The sequence below is a fragment of the Tympanuchus pallidicinctus genome, unplaced genomic scaffold (genome assembly GCF_026119805.1).
Source record: "Tympanuchus pallidicinctus isolate F22 unplaced genomic scaffold, pur_lepc_1.0 scaffold11, whole genome shotgun sequence".
NCBI classification, from domain to species: domain Eukaryota; kingdom Metazoa; phylum Chordata; class Aves; order Galliformes; family Phasianidae; genus Tympanuchus; species Tympanuchus pallidicinctus.
In genome coordinates, this window is record NW_026294627.1 from 20917217 (window position 1) to 20937129 (window position 19913).

Consider the following 19913-nt stretch of genomic DNA (forward strand, 5'->3'; position numbering starts at 1 on the left):
ACCATGAAGATTAGCAAAGAAAATACACTGCTAGTAGCGAGAAGACAAAATATCTTGAAAAAATAAATACCTGTTTATGAAAGTAGGAGACATTCTCCGTCCAGTAACAAAGCATTTAACATTTTGATGATCTAGTAGATGTCATGTTTATTTTGAAAGTATATATAACTCTCTCTGTATTGTTGTATTGGCACGTTTTTTTTATTCCTGTTTTTACCAGATATTCCAGAAAATAAATTAAAAGCAGAAAGTTCTTTAAAGCCTGAAATGTAAAGACAGATACACTGGACTGTATGCAAGTAATGACAACAGTTATTTAATGCATTTTATAATGGTAGGCGGTGGTGTCTAGTGTCTTAACATGAAAGCATGACCATTTGAAATTAATGGAGCTTTGCAGTTATCTGAGAAAATTCATATCTCAGCATACAAGCTTGTTTGGTATTTATTTTCTAAATAAATGGGAATTTGCTTTGGCACAAAGGCAGTGAATGTACTGAATAAATGTTAGTTAAAAAAGCACATAAATGCACATTGATTGGCAGCAGCCATTATCAGACCAGTGTCCACGGATAGGGCAGTAGCATCTTCAAACTGTCCATAGCTAACAGAGTGTGGAGCTGAATCCCTGAAGAACCTTTCTAGAGAGATGAGGCTCCAAATAGTCACACTGAAGTCTGACCTGATTGAAAGGCATAATTTAAAAAGGCATATCCCAGTGACCTACTCAAATTCTCCTTTGGCCTTTTTGTTTCCACCATTTTCTTAAGCACCTCACATCCTTTGCAGAATGGCGAAGAGGTTACTTCAGTCTCCATATGATTGGAATTAAAATGTAGTCAAAGATGGTGTGGCTTAACCCAGGTTGAGGGAGGCAGGCTTGTTCAGCCTGGAGAAGCGAAAGCTGAGGGGTGACCTCATTGCAGCCTTCCAGTCCCTAAAAGGAGCCTACAAACAGGAGGGAAGCCAAGTCTTTACAAGGGTAGATAATGGCATGACAAGGGGAAATAGTTTTAAGTCGACATTTCAGTTAACATTTAGATTGGATATCAGAGGGAAATTCTTTACAAAGAGAGTGGTGAGATGCTGGAGCAGGCTGCCCAGAGAGGACATGGATGCCCTGTCTCTGGGGGTTTTCGAGGCCAGATTGTACGGGGCCATTGGCAGCCTGGTCTAGTATCAGATATTGGGGTTGTTGGAGGCTGGAGATTGATGATCCTTGAGGTCCCTTCCAGCCCAAGGCATTCTATGATTCTGCGATTCCTGCCATCAGCTACATCTTTCTCAAGTGCATGCGGGAACCCTGAAAGAGGTCTCTAATGTTTGACACTCTAACATGTCCATCCTGTGCTGTTTTCCTTCTTGGCCATTCTGAATGAAACCGGAATGGTGGATAGTATTAAACTTTATATTACTGAAGTTGAAGTCTCTGAAATCTCATATGTCTGCCCCTCAAAAAACTCTTTGGGAAGTTAAGATCTGCACTTGGTGGGTAAAATAAACTGGTTTCATTGCAATATACTGATTTTGGTTTTTCAGACAACTCTGTAGTTTTCTGATACCACTGGGAAATAAATAAAAATAAAAAAAAAGGAAAGAAAAGAAAAAAAGAAAGAAAATGAGAGCAAAATGAAAATCTGGACTTGAATGTTGTATAGGACATATAAAACTGAATTTTGTTGTTTAGGTATTGTATGATTAGAATTTGGAAAAATCTCTTGTTTTGTCAGTTACGGTAGCTTCTGTTATTCTGCGCAGTGCGCAATTGTTTACATGTTGTAATAAGGAGGAGGAAAAACGTGTTGTGAAATACATTTTTTTCATTACAACCTCTTACATTTTATTTTTACTTTTTTAATGTAAAAGCAGTGAGGAGGAAGCTGAAACTTGAAGAACAGCTTAAGGATATTGACTCATTCTTGCTTGACAGGTGAAATCATGGTTGCAGCACTAACCACAGCAATTACAGCATTAAAATGTCAAGAAATTAGAGGTCAGAATAACAGATAATTTTCTTCCTTTTGTCAGATTAAAAATTGACATTCTTTGACAGCACAGGATCTCTAGCTGAGAAAATTATGACAGCTTAACTCATCTTGTACTTGTAAAGCAGTAATTGATAATGAACTTTACTATGACAGTCTTCTCCTGTGGAGAAACATGACAGAACATCACCGGTACAAAGCCTGTATCTCTTTTTAATATGTAAACAGTAGTTATATTGGACATTAGATGTTATTTGGAATCATCTTTACTGTTAGTATACATCATAATCCAAGTCATTTCCACTGGACAGATTCAGCTGACTTCAGAGGCTGATGCTCAGAATGCTAATGTGTAACGAACAGTATCTCCAATCTAGTTTGCATTACTAGTTTTGTATTATTTCTTTAGGGAAATATAATTGCTCGTCTCCCAGTATCTACAATATCCCAATATTCTCCCCAAATATTTACAGCTTTCAGGACCCCCACTTCCCGCTATGACTTTTTTTTTCTTTTTTTTTCCTTCTCTCAATTGCTGCTTGTCCAAGTTGAAATACCTGGAAGAACGTTGAGATTTTTGCAGATACCAACACCGGAACACTTGGAAATCTGAATAATCAGAAATCAGTAGAGTTGTGGTTTTTTTCAAGTTAGGAACTTGTTTCTGCATGACAGTGTTGTGGCTGGAAAGAAATAGAATAGTTATCCTTGTCATTAGAAAATGCAATAAAAGAGCTGAAATTATGGATCAAACTCAAAATATTGTTCAGTAGTATACAGTGGATTGATCCCATGCAATTCCAAAAGCATATATTAAGTATAACTTCATAATATTTCAGGTTTTATGTTTATTTGTTTAAAATATTGTCAGATCACTATTTATTTCTATACACATTCAATTTGCTTGTGAGTAGAACTATTTGAAAAGGTAAAGTTAAAAATTATCTTACAGTTGTTTTTTGCACTATGCTGTAAGTTAACTTCTTGACTTCTTTACATTCAATGTGAGCTACAAATGCAGCTAAGCTGCACAGCATGTGGGCTATCCTGACAGTATGCTGCATCTTCAGCAGAAGCTTGCATCCCTTCAGTGTGTTGGGAATCATAGAATTATGGAATCATTACGGTTGGAAAAGACCTCTGGGATCATCTAATCCAACAGCACATCTACCACCAATATTCCCACTTAACTATGTTCCTCAGTACCACATCTACATATTCTTTGAACACAAGAAAGGAAGGCAGGACAGTGGAAAGTTACTGGTCTCAGATATTTATTCTGAACCTGTTCTGAAACTCAGAATACCTGAGCAAATTGAGAAATTATTACATTGTCAGTGTTTGACAGTCAGTTGCTGTCCTAAGAGTACAGTTTTGCTGGCAGCTAACAGAACATATGGCCTATGCAATATTTATTTCTTTGGTGGTGAATTGATATTTAAATAAGTTGAAAAGTCATAATCATGCAATGGTCTTACAGTGCATTTCAGTTACCCTCATTTCTGGGTTTTATTTTTCATATTATATTTTCTTCTATTACCTCTATCTTTGATCTGACAAGAACAACAAAGCATCCCTCTGGATCTGCTGTAGTGAAATATGCCCACAGGAAACAGAGTAGATCACATCAGTTTTCACTTTTTTTTTTTCTTTTTTTCCCTTCTTCCTTTTCTCCCCCTCCTTGCTGAAACACTCTGCTACTACAGACGGCTGACATGATCGGGCTGTCAAGACTCAGCAAGATAGATATATCTTTAACAAAGGGAGGGGGAAGGCAAGCCTTTCCCTGGTGGCTGAACCTGGGAAATTTATGAGGAAAAAATTAACACACTGCTATAATGGCACTATATAACACTTCCAATGTAACACTAGCCCCTGTGACCGTGTGCTTGTTCTTGCTTTCGCTCGGAGGTATTCTTCTTTATTCTTATTTCATTGGTAACTTGTTAGATCTTTCTCTGCCGGGCACAGTTTCTTTGATGTGACAAGAAAATCAAAACCACCCCTATGGATCTGCTTGATTGAATTGTACCCACAGCACTGGCCACTTCTATATTCAGTTGTGCTTAATTGCCTCCATACAAGGAGCAGTCTTTGCTTCCTCTCTTGGATCAGCACTGACTAGACATGGGCATGGGTAGCTGTGAATTAAGTAGGAAACAGCAAGCAGTATCAGTATTTACTTCTTTCTCAGTGAACTGAAGGAATCTGTAGAGCAGAACCAGTCATTCAAGCAAAACCATCACCGAAGTGAAATTATTTTCTTATGTGCTGCGGGCTCTGTTCTTCATTGAGAAATGAGTACTTCAATTGGGTTTTGTCAAGAACTCTACATCCCCTGCATTTCCAAATATCATGTTTTGAAGTCAAATAAAACATTTTTTTCCCACATTTTTGCCCACTTTGGGGAAAAAGCACCCTGATTAGTTAATAATACTTCTGTTTGTCTGTGAATCTTTTCGGTATGACTGAACCATAGAAACACAGAATTGCAGGGTTGGAATGGACCTCGAGAGATCACCAAGTCCAACCCCTCTGCTAAAGCACGTTCCTTACAGTAGGTCACACAGGTGGGCGTCCAGATGGGTCTTGAATATCTCCATAGAAGAAAACTCCACAACCTCTCTCAACAGCCCATTCCAGTGCTCTCTCATCTTTACAGTAAAAAAGTTCTTCTGCATTTTATGGAACTTCCTATGTTCAATTTTTACACCGTTGCTCCTTGTCCTATGACTATACCCCACAAAGAAGAGCTTGGCCTCATCCATTTGCCTCCCACCACTCTTCAGATACTTATAAGCATTAATCAGATCCCCCCTCAGTGTTCTTTTCCCCAGCTCTAACAGACCAACTCTACTCAGCCTTGCCTTACACGGGAGACACTCCAGGCCCTCTATCATCTTTGTGACCTTCCCCGGGAGATACCATAAAAAAAATAATTGTATAAGTATGAATGCATTATAGATGGAAACTTGAATATTTTTGAACATTTTTTGTGATTTTTTTCTGATCTGAGTTCATGGCTATTCCTGGACCATGCTGTTGTTTGTGTACAGGAATTCATAAACTTCTGATGGTCAAGAAAATGCAGTTACTATAATTAAAATAAAATTGTGGCTTATAGGCGATTTTTGGTCTGTGGTGGTGTGTAAAAAGGGATAGGATCTGTTTACTGATCATTGTAAAGGTGATTAAAAAGCTCAGCATCTAGACAGAACTAAGCACCTTCACACAACATGTAAGGTAAACCATGCTCCAGCCGTTCAAACCAAAGAACTACAGATAACTGACTTATTTAGCTGACAAGTCTTCATCTGATCAGTTTAAAAAATATTGCAGATAAATCATTCATCAAAGAAATACTAGGATGACTTTGTGAATGACTCGTAGCCCAGGAGACGTCTCAATCTCTGAGTATTATTTGGAATAATTTTCTGACCATTTCTAATGCAGTTTACTTATTTCTGTACATTTCTATTCATAACATCCTGGACTTTTACTCAGATCAATTTAAGTGTTTTGCCCATATAAAAAAATCCATAGCCCGTAGCCATTATCAGTCTCTTTTACTGCAAAAGTATGAAAAATAGACCTCTTGTTTATGATCATTTCCTCTTTATTGTTTGGTTATTTTGTTTTTCTCCATATGGATGACAGGTACCAATTATTTGTCTTTAAAATTAGCAGCAAACATTTTAACATACACCCAAAGTAATATTTTATGTGAGAGAGACAGGGAGCAAAAGAGATAGAGTGATTGTAAGAGAAATAGCTTGAAGGGGCTTCTTTTTGCCTATTAGCACAGATTTCAGTTATATTACCCTGTCATTACCTCAGCATAAATTAACTATTATTCAAAGCATTTCACACACACGAGTTTATTGAAACAGATAATACTCAGTCTGAGCATCTAGTCATTCATTTAGAAAGATGCAAAGCTGAGCTTTCTAAATGCTTTAAACATATTGATAATGTGCCTCTTTAATGCCATTTTGAAGCCTGTGTACAGTATATCTATATTATTGTTTTCAATTAATGTCAAAAACAAAGTGAAGTTTTGAAGAATGTGTGCTGGGAAATACTCCAAACAGAATTATTTCTTTATAAACCAAGCCCTGAAAACAACTGAGAACATTTACTTTAAATTTAACAGTAGAACCTATTTCAAAACTGAAGTTCTAATATACACCAAAGCTTCACGAATACTATATGACACCTTTCAGTTTGTACCTACTTCTCTGTCAGTCTCTTTCCTGTGGTTTTCCTGTTCTCTGAGATAGTTCTTGTGTCCTGTGGTGGATAAACTGACAGCTGGCAGATGTTTGGAAACATCATAACCACTGAATTTGCTGTAAGAAATATGTGCTTTGCAAACATAAGGGCACCTTCCTAGGGTGGGAAGAAGGCAGGATATGTGGAAATCAGAGCTTCTGCTTTCTGTTCAGTACATACAGTAATTATTCATAAGGTAAAAAATACTATGTTCATTACATTTTTTTTCCCACAAATTTGAGATAAAAAAACTAAGCAAGAATAAAATATGTATAGTAGGTACATTGCCTTGCTAAGTCTGTTCTGCATTCCAAGCATTAAAAAAGTCTTCAGTGATCATGTTCTATGTCAATAGTGAACCAGAAGGAATAAAGGCACAGCCAAAATGCATTCTTTAATGATCAAGTGCCCTTCCCTCTTTTATTATTGCAAGATTTCAGAAGGCCTTCCCCTTGAATGTAATATGTTATTCTATATGCTGGTTCACCAGAAATATTTGAGAGAGTTCAGAGAAGAGCATTCCAGTGATGAGAGGACAGAGATGAGTGGTTTATGGGCTCATGCCAGCTGAGAGAGAGATATTATTTGATCTGATATCAGTTTAGCACTTAGATGATCAAGTTCAGGGGAAGTCAGGCTTAATGGCAAAAGTTTTTTAAGATCTGCAGGCTGCACAAATCTCATATGAACAATTGTAGAAACCTCATTGGATGAGTAATTTCAAAATAAAATTGGCAATGCATTGTCAGAAAGCACGGTGTGTAGAAAACCCAAGACTTTTCCATCTGTATATCTTGATCTGCTATGTTACCTTTGTGTAGGTAGCCATGAGAATAATAAGAACCTGAGTATTTTGTCGATAACTCTGTGTCAGTCTGTACCTCTTACAATTACATTAACTTCCACCCTGAATCATTCTATCTTTTTTTGCTCTGAAATTTTTGAAAAATCAATACTTTATCTAGGAATTTGTTTTTAAAATTGATACCTTATTCAGTATATGCAATTTAACTCTTTGGAGTTTTTTGCTGTTCTAGCCTTGCTGTCTGGAAAATTGGATACTTGATCCTCTGCTGACTTACATAAACCAAAGTCATTCAGTAGGTGAAAAAATGCATTCAAAAGATGTGCTGAGCACCTTCCATTTATAGATTTATACCCCTATTACAACCTGCAACCTACAGCCAAAGTCAGCTGAATGTCGTTTAGACCAAATCCCAAAAACTAAGCCCTGACCTAAATATTCATGCTCCTTTTTTAGTTCTTATATTGCAAATTTTCTCAGAACTTCGCAGAAAATGTATAAACATATAGTAATTAATAAAATTTGAAAGAAAGATTATTATTAATGAAAACATGTGAGCCTTTCTTAATACAGTGGACCACACTAAGGAGAAAAATGTAATCAAAGTGGAAGAAAAGTCAGCAAAAAATGAAAAAAAAAAATTCTTAAAACAGGTGTAATATCAGTTAATGAAGAGAAAAAATGAAAGACAATGTAGAGGAATTTAAGAATCTTTATTTTGTTTTAAAAATCACCCCCTTCTCAATAAATAAACTTGTGCAGAGGCTTTACACACATTTATTTTAGATTTTAAAAAGTTTAACTGATTTTTTAAAGCTCATATTTCATCTTTTAAAATAAATAAATAAATAAATAAGTAGTTAGAACCAGCTGTAGGAATGCACTGTTGAAGCTCTTAGCCGCCAAGAAAAAAATTAATTAGAAAAGAGTGGATGAAATTTCAAAGTTTTAATGAAGCCTCCTGCTGATATTACTGTTGCATTTTTACGATAGGATGCCTATGCTCAAGGGCCTCTGCGCTCCTTAAAAATGACAATTAAAAACATGCAGTATGTCTTAAAGCCAACAGCAAGGGCAACTAATAAATAGAATTAAACCTGATGAGGTCCCCAATAATTCCTCCCTTCTAATAGCATACAGTAAAATTTTACAAATGCATAGGAGGCAGAGTGCTATTCAGATGACATCAGACTCCCTGAAAACCACGGGAAGCAGCCCAGTGCTACTTCCTTGGCTCCACTCCCAATTATTCCCTAACGCACTTAAAAAGTCTGTGGTACTTGTGTTTTTATTCCCAACCCAGGTAGTCCTTCCCTTTGTTCTGGCAACTGCACAGGTGCTGGCACAGCTGGGCTCTTTCTGCTCTTGTGACCTTCCCTAAGCAGCAGAATTAAGAGCCATTTGATCATAGCAGTTGAAAATCAAGGGTCCTTCAGGTATGTTCACACTCCCAGTTTCCTCAGAATAGCACTGGTTTCTTTTTTGCTTGATGCATTGAATGTTGAGAGCTGAGTAGAAATCACAATGGCTGCTTCCACTTTCCAGACAAAGCAGCAGAATAAGGACCAAGATACTCAGGTTTGCTGTTTGTCCAGACAGGGCTTCATGTTTCTTTCCCCAAAGATCTTCGTGAACAGTAGAAGTTTACTCTTTCCTCTGTCTCAATGAAATGGAAAAATAATGAAAGATTTTTACAAGTATTAACTCTGTTTTGTAGCATTTCTACTCTCAAAGAGTAACTGGAGCTTTATTACTGTGGGAACAGTTATAAATAACATTGTCCTCACTGCCACAGAATAAATAGCTTCTGCTTTCAATTCAGCCTTCTGATTAGTGTAAGTGGTGATTCATCAGTAATGCTTGAATTTGAATTTTTTTACTATTTCTAAATTATATATATATATATATATATATAGGTATGTATGTATGTATGTAGGCATGTATATTTCCCTCTAGAATGAAGCCCTGAATATGCCCTAGTGTTTAACTGACTAAGCCAGGGTGAGCAGCTTCTCATAATGTCTGAAGAAAAAAGTAAGATGGAGAATAAAGGAGGGGAAATAGAATTGCTTGGGATGATGGACATTTACAAAACTCCTGCCTACTGGTGGAGGGGATGAGAGATTGAGATGAAAGTCCAGTAGGAATACATAAAAAATGAAAGAGGAAGACAAGACAGAAAGGACATTTGGATTGTTTGGCAGAAGGAGGGACAGAGGGAAAATGTTACTAATGTGGTACCTGGGGACCTTGAAGAAGCTGTGAAGGAATTTCCGTAGGTCCACAGAACTCTTGGTATGGTTGTTAATGCAGAGAAATGATGTTTGCAACCTTCCAGAGCTTTATGAGATTTTTTTTAATCTTGACAATTGGAACTGTATTTTCATTAGTAAATTGGCTGAGGCATTAGTTAATACAGTAAGGCATTTCTACACACACAACACCTTTATTTTAAGTACTTTTGATTGGTAAATTTTAGCAGAGCTCTAAATTCAGTGGACGGTGTTTTTAAAAGTATCGATGACAATTTTTAGCCTGGCACAACTGAAACTTCAGGCTTTCTGGCTGCTACTCACTGCTTTTCACATGTGGAAACAATTGAAGCATCCCAGACAGCAGAAGTGGTTGTTGTTTTTTTTTTTTGTTTTTTTTTTTTTTAGAATGCCTGTAAATTTTAGTGACTGCCAACTAAAGGGACGCTAATGACAGTTTTCATATAATTTTTTTTATTCCTTTACTTCCTCTTTTTTAGGCTTTGGAAATCTGTAGTGGTTCCAGTCAAAAAAGAAGTTAGCTTTAAAAAATCAGAGGATTTTCTTTTATTTCTTACTCAAGGAAATGTAAAAAAAAAATATCTGCTTTAGACAGAATTGAAATGACTTTTCATTGCTGGAGACAATGTGTTTGGAATTCTAGTAGCCACTCAGAAAAGAATGTTGATGTCATAAATTTACTCTGCTTGAAAAAATATAATTTTTCCATTCCAGAGGTCTAAAAATAAATTAAGATTTCAGTATACTGGGTTATCTTTCACATGAAAAAAAAAAAGTGAAAAAGAAATTAGTTGAAGTATGTCATTAGGCAGAGGAAAGAGAATGCTTGGCTTGAAGGAAAAAATTAGGAAGTAGGACAAACATGAGAGAGTAATGGAAGGAAAGGAACGGAAAGGGGAGGGGAGGGAAGGAAGGAAGGAAAGAAGGAAAGAAGGAAGGAAGGAAAGATAGAACAAAAGAAAGAAAGAGAGGGAAGGGAGGGAGGGAGGAAGGGAGAAAGAAAGAAAGGAAGAAAGAAAAAAGGGTAGCTTGAGGAGGACCTTTGGAAATAACAATTTCTTGAAACTTGAAATTGATGAATCAAGCTCAGAAAAAAATGAAAGTAACAGTTTGGCTGGAATAAAAGTTGATGTTCTGAGCAAGATCTTGGAAAGAGCTAAGTGTGAGGAGTGTCCATTAGTAATAGGATTGATATGAGAGGAGGCACAGAGAAGGGTAGAACTGATTTGGTTGAGGTTTGCAAATACTAGATAGGATACATCTGCAGTTCTGCATGTTGTGATGCATAAAGGAGAAACACAAAGTAATAATATCAACAGAGAAATTTTATGTTGAAGGTGTATGATTTAGTAATTTGCATTGCGGAATCAAGATGTCAAAGAGAAGCTTGTTCCGTAGACTTAAGCACCAGATGGGAAAGATCATCTAGGTTGGCATTTTAACCAACAAATCACAGAGAGCTTCTGTCCATGCAGCCTTTTGAATGTAACTGTAACTGTTGGTGTCTGATGAATAGCAAGGAAAATATAGAAGTGTTTTGTCATATAGGTTACAATTTAAGGGATAAGAAATTATTTCAGTGACCATAAATATTTGCTATCTAAAACCAATAAGAGTTCTTGTTTTTAAATTGATGAGAGGATGTCTTCAGAAAAGATAAAATTGCTTGTCAGATCAAGAGAAGTCCTTGTTTCTGAGGCTGTCCATTACATAACAGTATGACAATGATTTTAGGACAATTAATAGTCATCTAAAAAGTAAAAAACAATCCTGTGACTGACCGGGTTTCAAATCTGTAAGTGTTCATGACTTACTGTATCATGAATTACTGTATCATGCTGTTACGTCTCTCACAAAAGTAACTTAGCAGTAAAATCTTTTGTAATGTGTTGTACTCAGCAGCTTAATAATGATCAAAGAAACCAGCGTTTTCTTCTATAAACTTAATACAGATTTGGGAGAATGATGACAGAGCAATGATTTCATTTGGCATGACATCAATGAACACACAAAGAGTTTCAGTAAATGTTACCAATCTGAATGGGATAGGAATTATTATAAACATGACTGTAAGAAATATGATTGTCAACTGGAGAAAAATATGGCATAGAACGAGAATGATAAGAAAATTTGTTATATAAAAGAGAAAGAAATTAAAATATTTTTGGATGAAAATGTACACATGATTATAAAAAATAAATGACTTTCTTTAGTTCCAGCTGATATTCAGAGTTTTGCACAGCAGTAATTTTACAAGCAAAGGGATTCTCCCTGTCTGCCTTGTATGCAGCCAAACAGCAGGGAAGGAAAGGCAGCAAAATTGCCATCAGCTGGGAGCAGAACCCACAGTTTTATAAATTATCACAACTATAAAAAGGAAGTGATGAACAGAGCAGTGTCCCAAGAAACCCCTGTAACAACATTGACCTTGTCAGAGGAATTGGGAGTTAAAACTGTTCACTTCAGAGCATAATAGAGTTTGCTGTAGTTCTTAGTGTAATTTAATGAGAGAATTTCATTATAGCAGTGGTAAACTCTATTGTTCCAGGCAAAGTTGGAAAGATACAAGACACAAGGGAAAGATAGAAATTGTAGAAAAGTTGTTTTTTCCTTTCTTCATAGGTAGGAAGGAAAGAGGCAATTTTGCTGCTTTTCAGTGTAAGGAAGATTTCCACATCTTTCGAGAGAATGGCAACTGCTGGAGAGGAAAAGCAAGTTTTTGTGCTCAGATGTGCAGGAACTTCAGAGACACTGGCTTGCACTTGAGAAGGTGCCTGAAAGAATCAGGGACGCTCTTACCCAAACCTGCCCTGGCTGGGGCGTAGCAATATTTTTGCTTCACCTTTCCTGTTTCTGTTTGTGAGATGTAGTCACTTTTTTTTCTTGTTTGCAATGCCTTTAACTAAGTGTCTACTTAAACTGGGAGGGTGTTTAAAGATTTATGTGCCATGAAAGGCATAGTGAACTGCCAGGGATAAGAACTGGAGAACTATAAAAATAAAAGAGTGAAGAAATAGATACCATAGTTACTTAAAGTACACAAGTACTTTAATTAGATAAATATGAAAGCTAAAAGTCAGTGCTCCAAGAAACAAATAAGGTTAGGGATGAACTGATGCCTGTAAAGGGGATGGGAAATACATTCTCCTTCATTTTGCATTTCTGTTTGCAATCGTAGTGGAATGAGAAAGAGCTCAGGGTTGGGCTGACTAGGAAGGAGCTGAAGCTTCGCTCCAAGCTATTGCTCTTCTACTATGGAGCCTTTTAATTGCACATTGGATCCAGTGAGATACCTCCTGTGTGGGGAAGGAGCTTAAGGTTGCCCCTCTCCACTGTTAAATTAATAAAGTAGTGACCTGCAGAGAAAATCCATTTCTGTGCCCATCTTTCAGTCCCTCGAGTATCTTGATTAAATAACCCACTGTATCAAAGCCTGCAGACTGGTTGAGTCATTGCTTGTCTTTAAACTACAGCGCTTCTTTCCTCAGAGCACACTGTAATAAAATGGAAATCAATACTCTTAACCTAACTTACCAAAAGTCCTGAAGATATTGATGCCGTTTAACAGCTGTAGATGCAAATAAAAAAGCAGTATCTCAAACGACTAGTACAAAACAATAACATTTGCAAGCTGCTTATGCTACCCACCAAAGGACTGTCAATCACATTCACTGGAAAGAAGTGCTTGGGGCTGCTGAGCGTGCTGGCTGCATGAGCAGGGGAGCACGTTAGAATGTCTGTGTTCACTTCAATGCAGAAATGAAAGAAACTTTCAGGAAAGGCAAATATGGATGAATATGGCTGTGGTGCATATTTCTCAAATGAATATAGATTTTAGTTCTTCCCTGTGCTCTGTCCCCATGCACAGGGAAAATGTTTTGAGAAAAACCTGACACTTGTACACGGAGGGAGCAAAATGAGCAAGGATTATGGAAATTAACAAAGGAACATCACAAAAAAGGAACAAAAGCATAAACTCAGTATATATTTTTGAATGTGTGACTTGTTACAGTTGCAATCAGTGAAATGAGCAAAACAAAGCCACTTCACATAGAAGTGTTGTCTTACTATCTGCAGTGCAGTCTGGTTTTAGGAGTTTCTTTCTTCTCATCCTACGTGACTCTGACTAAAAGCACTCCCACTTTCATCCATCTTGTGCTCTGTGATTACCATGCAGCAAAGGAGTGTTAGCAGGTGAGAGAGCCCTTTTTGTTAATACCTTCCGTCATGATTTTGCTTGCATTTTTGAGAACTCTTTTTGGAGAAACAATATGTTAAAAATAGACTGCATTATGGCTTACCATTTTGTGCATGTGTGCCAAAGAGCAAACAAAACCTTCACTTTTATGATGTTTCCATACATATCCATTCTCATATTTTCATCTAGAGCTTGTAAATTGTGCTCCAGGGCTGCCCCTAAACCAGCTGTTTCTCTTCTGGGGTCTGCAGCGCACATGGAGCTAAACTGGTAGGAAGACCCTGCACTGGGCACAGTTATTGTATGTAGTGCTTACAGCCAACCCTTTCACTCTGCAGCTGCGCTCCTGCTGGGTCATGCTGATTGTTATTGGAGTCTTTGCCTGCTAAGAAATAGTATTTTTGAACCTGAAGGAACTGATTGCTTATTTAATGACACACTTGATTTATATTTCTTTCAATCTGCATTCTTAAGTAGAGACAAATAACTTGGTGGGCTGCTGTGAGAACAAAACAGACATCTCTTCGTTCCTCCAAGCTGCGGAGTGTCCCACTATCCCTGTGAATGTGCAGTTTGCCATTAAGCATAAAAACTGGAACCCAATAACTTCTTTCCTTTGAGCAAAACATGTTTGGGATATTACTCACTGTAACTAAGAAAAATGTTTTTCATTAGACTGGGTGATTTTTTTTTATTATTGATTTCCTACTCAAAATTGTACATAAGCATAGAATACAAATTTCTATGTATTATTTTTAAATGACTGATATTAAGTGCTATGAAGCGATGTTTTGCTTGCTATCATAAATTAGGATGTATGATATATATATATATAATTATTTTAATCTTTGAATTGTCAGCAAGTTTGCAGATGTTTTGGTTTCCTTGTTCGGACTTATGGTTATCAATAGACTGAGGCCCATTTTATCTTTCTGCAATATGATCATATCCTAACAGCTACTCCCTGAAGTGTCTGCAGTACAAATCTCATTTTATGTGTATTAAAAACAGTAGGGAATCTCAAATCAGCTCACTAAATAGCTTTCCTGCAACACCTTATTAAGAAAGTGGAAACTAGTATAGTTGCCACTTTACTGTTTCAAAAGCATTAAATCTGGCAGCCACTAAATTCCAAGCTTATGTTGTTTGTACACAAAAGACATTTGAAGGTGAAATGAGAGAAAAAAATAGTTTTATTAAAATACATGTTAAATTAACCAGAATATGTGTTTTAGGGAGCTGTGCAGCACTTTGAATATGTTACTCAAGATCTGATGGGAGAAAAGTAATTGATTAATTAGACCAAAATTTTTAAAATAAATGTATCAGAAATTTTATGATTTAAAGTTCAAGAAAAGCTGTGGTGTATCTTAAGGTTTCAGATTTATTTCACATACAACTGTAGTTTTCTGGTAAATAAATCAATGCCTTACACTGTTATTCACAGATCTGCTCTATACCTTTTAGTTCCATGTCATGATCTGATAACACGCGGCATTAGGAATGCCCTTGGGCCAGTCCCTTATCTCTGTGTGCTTATGGTTATCTTCTGTGTAAGTTTTAACAAGGTTTCTCTGTCCTTTTCATGTGTTTTGAAATTTAGAGAGGATTAGCAGTTCTAGCTGTGCATCTGTGGAGCATTGCTGTGCCATCAGTGTCTTTAAAGAAGCATCGTTCGCTTTCTTTAAGCATCCAAGAGTTCCCAGTTTTACAAATGGTACTTTTGAAAGAAAAGGATAGCATTACTGATCAGAGAGTTGGAGAGTGAGAGTTGTCCTTGAAAGTGCAAGGTAGCAAAAGCATTCAATGTTTCCTCATTGTCAGTCTTGGTTCTGCACTTGTTCTGAGTATGGAAGGAAGGATTTGGCATTCAGTCCTGTGGAGAAGGACCTGGGGGTCCTGATAGATGAAAAAGTTAATATGAGCCAACAGAGTGCTCTTGCGGCTCAGAGGGCAAATGGTGTCCTGGGGTCCATCAAAAGAGGGGTGGTCAGCAGGGAGAGGGAGGTGATTGTCCCCCTCTACTCTGCTCTTGTGAAGCCCCATCTGGAATACTGCATCCAAGTGTGGAGCCCGCAGTACAAAAAAGACAGGGAGCTGTTGGAGAGGGTCCAGAGGAGGGCTACTAGGGTGATCACTGGACTGGAGCACCTCCCCTATGAAGACAGGCTGAGGGAGCTGGGCTTGTTCAGCCTGGAGAAAAGAAGGCTGTGGGGTGACCTCATTGCAGCCTTTCAGTACCTAAAGGGAGCCTACAGAGGGGAGGGGAATCAACTCTTTGAAAAGGTTGATATGTGTAGGATGAGGGGAAATGGTTTTAAGTTGAGGAAGGGGAGATTTAGGTCAGACATCAGGGGAAATTCTTTACCCAGGTAGTGGTGAGGTACTGGAACAGGCTGCCCAGAGAGGTTGTGGATGCCCTGTCCCTGAAGGTGTTCAAGGCCAGGTTGGATGGAGCCCTGGCAGCCTGGTCTAGTATTAAATGGGGAGGATGGGTGGCCCTGCATGTGGCAGGGGGGTTGGAGATTCATGATCCTTGAGGTCCCTTCCAACCCTGGCCATTCTGTGATTCTGTGATTCATTTATGTTTTAAAACATGAGCATATAAATAGGTATGTGAATATTTGCCAGGACATCTTCAACTGTAAAGTAACAGTTACTTTTGACAGTTGTGATTGAAGCATCCATCTAAAAAATTCCTGCTGGTTTATTATTTTTTTCTGTTCCTCTTTCTTTTCCCCTGCTAACATCATAAATCCACCTCGGCTGGGAGGCAAAGCCCACAGAGTTATGTATGCAGAATGGATAGCCCCAAAATCAGAATTTGCCGACACTGGACAACACGAAAGTACATGTGTAAATTAGAATCAGGCTGTACTTAAAAAAAATTAATAATTCATTTCAGTGTGCCTGTGAGAGGACAGAAGTATCATTTATGGGATCACTTAAAGGGTGGTAGGGAAAGATCTGGGTTTTGTTCAAGAGTTGCTGCCAAATATAATTCACACTCTTATTTCATCACATAATTCCTTCAAAAATTAAACGAATAACCTTGATAATTATTTGGAAAAAAAAAAAAAAGGAAATTACTTTTCTCAAAATATTATTGGCAGATCTGTGTGGGAACATGTATCATGCAGCGCCTGGTGTTGCTGATATTAGTCGTCATCATTTTGAAACCAAAATCCACAGGCAGCTATAATTCTATTACAATAAAACTTAGAAAATCAGTTACAGAGTACTGAATGTAATGGAAAATACTACTTTGATTCAAACTGAATTTAATATTCCTGTAAAAAAAGTGTCTGCATGAGTGACAGTTTTTACACAGCATGTAAAGGGAGACTGTTTGTATGTTACTACTGTATAGATGTGTACAAACATACACACATATGTCCACACAAACACATTGGTTTTGTATATAGTCAGTCCATGATTTTAATTCATCAGCAAATGTTGTTAATAAAAACAAAGAAACATACCAGTTCCCCAGAAAGCAGCCTAAAGCCTGACTTCAACTAGTCAACAAGGAAGAAATTCCCTGTACTGGTGTAAACACATCATCCAGTGTGTTAGGCTACAAACCATGGAAGTCCTTCAGCTTCTTTACCAGACTTTGCATTCAGTTTCTTCTTTTGTTAGCAGTATTTTATTAAATTACCGATCAGTCTAGATCATCAAAAGTGGTGGACGCTGTGAAGTGTCAGGAAATCTCTAACATCTGTTCTGGCTTCTGTGCTGTGGACTGCAGGAATGTGCAGACTAGCTTGTAGGAACAATGAAATACGTTGATTGAAAGGATTCTTCTGTAAATGAAGTATTTAATGTGCTTCTTACCTTTTTGAGTTTGATAGAAGTAACAGAATTTACCAAGTTAGTCATGTTTTTAGTATTTTTTCATATTTTGCGTACAGTAGCAAATGAAAAATTCATAAAGCTCACAAGAAAAATATTGAGGGTCAGTAGTGCAGAGTACAGTACGTATGTAAGTACATACAAAGAGCATTTCAAAATCCACCAGTTTAGCTTTTGATGAGTTCTTTGTTCTTGATTTTAAAGGATCAAATAAAATAGTACTTGTTTGAAAAATAAAAGTTCTTGAACTCTATTGATCTTACAAGGAGCGATCTTTTGCCAAAGTTTTTAAGGATGTATCCTAAATATATTTGTGTTTAAATGAACTGTTTCAATAGCGAAAGCATCACAGTTGGACTTGCTCTACTCTTTATTGAGTTACTCTGTATTTATTTTGAAAGTAAGCTGATGCCTCATGGAATAAATTGAAATGGATAAGTTTTCTTTACAAAACTGTGAAGTCTGAAAGCCCACAAAAAAGGTTGCAATAGAATTAGGCACAAAATACTTGGAGAATGAATGCAACTTGGAAAGATTTTTACAGTAGTATGAATGCGCCTGGCAAGATTTGTTTCTGGCATTTTTTTGTTTTAACCTGCTAGTGTTGTTATTGAAATAATAATTATTATGTTGTTATTGTATTTTATACTTGAATGTTGTTTCTCAGTTTGCTTTTTTCCCCCCCATTTAAGATTCCAGAGGCTTATTTTATTAGAGATCCTCATACTTTCCTCCTTACAAGGGAATTTATTAAGGTATATGTGTTCTTTTTAGAGCAACAAAGCTCTCGAGACCTGAACTGCATGTCCTCACAGGTTAACATTTTCACATATAACGCCAGTTACTGGAAATGAGCCTGGTTAGTTGAGTAACTGAAGCATGCTTGAAAGGAGAAGCAGAGCTTGTCTACAAAATACTAACACTTGGCTGAGTCTGCAGCCTGGGAGGAGAGCACCGGGTGAATTTTCTGGACTTTTTTCATGGCTGACTTGGGATGTGCCTGCACTGTCACTGAGTGTGTTGACCTCTCTCCTTGACGCATATTGCTCCTGACAGTCCCTCTGCCTTCCCCGCAGGCCATGGAGGCGCAGATCCAGAACTTCGGGCAGACGCCATCGCAGTTGCTCATTGAGCCCCATCCGCCGCGGAGCTCTGCCATGCACCTGGTGAGACATAGCTGCTGGTGGGGAATTCATTGCCTTTGAATCGGAGGCTTCTTTATAGGTCATCAAGTATCCCTTTAAGGAACGCTTTAATGCCCTCCGCTGCCCATACAGCTGTACACAGTGTGGCAGAGCAAGGTGGAATTTGACTAGCCTTAACTTTCTGTAGTCCTGGCTTTTCCTGCATAATATTGCATAAAAAGGCTCTTTCTTCATAAATATGCACTTCATAAATACATGTTTAGATTCTTATTTCTGCAAGTAATGGGAATGACTCCGGGCTCTTCTTGCAGTGAGTCTGTTGTTATTTATTTATTCATTTATTTTTGAAGGAAACTTTGTTAGCGGGTGATATATGGACAATGCCTGCTTGCCAGAAATGAAACAATATAGTTCAAATCGTGCTGGAATCCTCCTTTCTGTTCCCCTGGGAGAATACAATTTATACTTCTTTCTAATTTCAATTTGAACATCAAAATTCATTCCCAATATGTTCTTCTTTGTGCTTCTTGCAAAAAATTATACAAAATAGCAAGACAGAATGAGACAGATCTCTGTGTTACTCAGTGCCTTTGATTAAATGCTTAGAGCTATATTTTTTCCTCTAAGCTTTGTAAATTAAGAGTAATGCATACAGTAATTTCATTATTTTCATCTGTTCACAAGGAATTAACTTTTTCTGGTTGCACACTATGAAAATGGGAATTGGTCTGGAAATGCCAGCTATGTTGTTACAAGTACTGTGTAGACGTTAAACATATATTTTATATTCTTAAGGTATCGATAATAAATGTCATTTATATTTTACACTTATATTTAAAGTTATATTCAAAAGGAAAGGATTATTTGAACTTCTAAAAATAAACATATTTGTTATAGCACTGGTTGAAAAAAGTAACATTAAGAAGAGTACATTATATAATCTCATGTGGTAAAACCGCTGCTGTTTGTGAAAAATTACCTGTGTCACCTGTAGAATCACTGAACTGATTTATAATTGCTTATGAGTAATAAGTAAATGCTTTGCACAGAATTAAAATGTCTCCTGTTGTTTAGAAGTGATGTATTTCATATCATTCATTAACATCAATCAAGCATTCATTAAGAAAAATCAAATATCTGAAAAAATCTAAATCTGAAATTTTGAGTTCCTCTTAAAGTTCCTTGTTTTCAGCCATTATAACTTGTAGCAATTACAAATGGATTCTTTTATTTTACTCATATCTCTATTGTATGGATACTAACTGCTGTATCATTTTGCATTTTATTGTGTATTAATTAATGCTAGCAATCATTATGTACCCTGTAATGATAACCTGGTGGACCCTTGCCATTCCTATTCTCTACTTGTCCTCATGTAAT

At 37.0% G+C, this 19913-nt stretch overlaps 1 protein-coding gene across 11 annotated transcripts in view; it reads left to right on the top strand.

Annotated features, from left to right (window-relative positions):
* NBEA (neurobeachin) overlaps nucleotides 1–19913 on the top strand; it is a 457907-nt gene that overhangs the window by 410772 nt on the left and 27222 nt on the right. For 6 of the 11 annotated variants that reach the window (XM_052670998.1, XM_052670993.1, XM_052670995.1 and 3 more), the window contains one exon: nucleotides 18465–18554. In XM_052670998.1, the coding sequence (XP_052526958.1) occupies nucleotides 18465–18554 (90 nt within the window). Of the gene's footprint in view, nucleotides 1–18080; nucleotides 18144–18464; nucleotides 18555–19913 lie in introns of all 11 variants that reach the window. The other 5 variants (XM_052670989.1, XM_052670990.1, XM_052670991.1 and 2 more) reach the window with 1 other exon arrangement.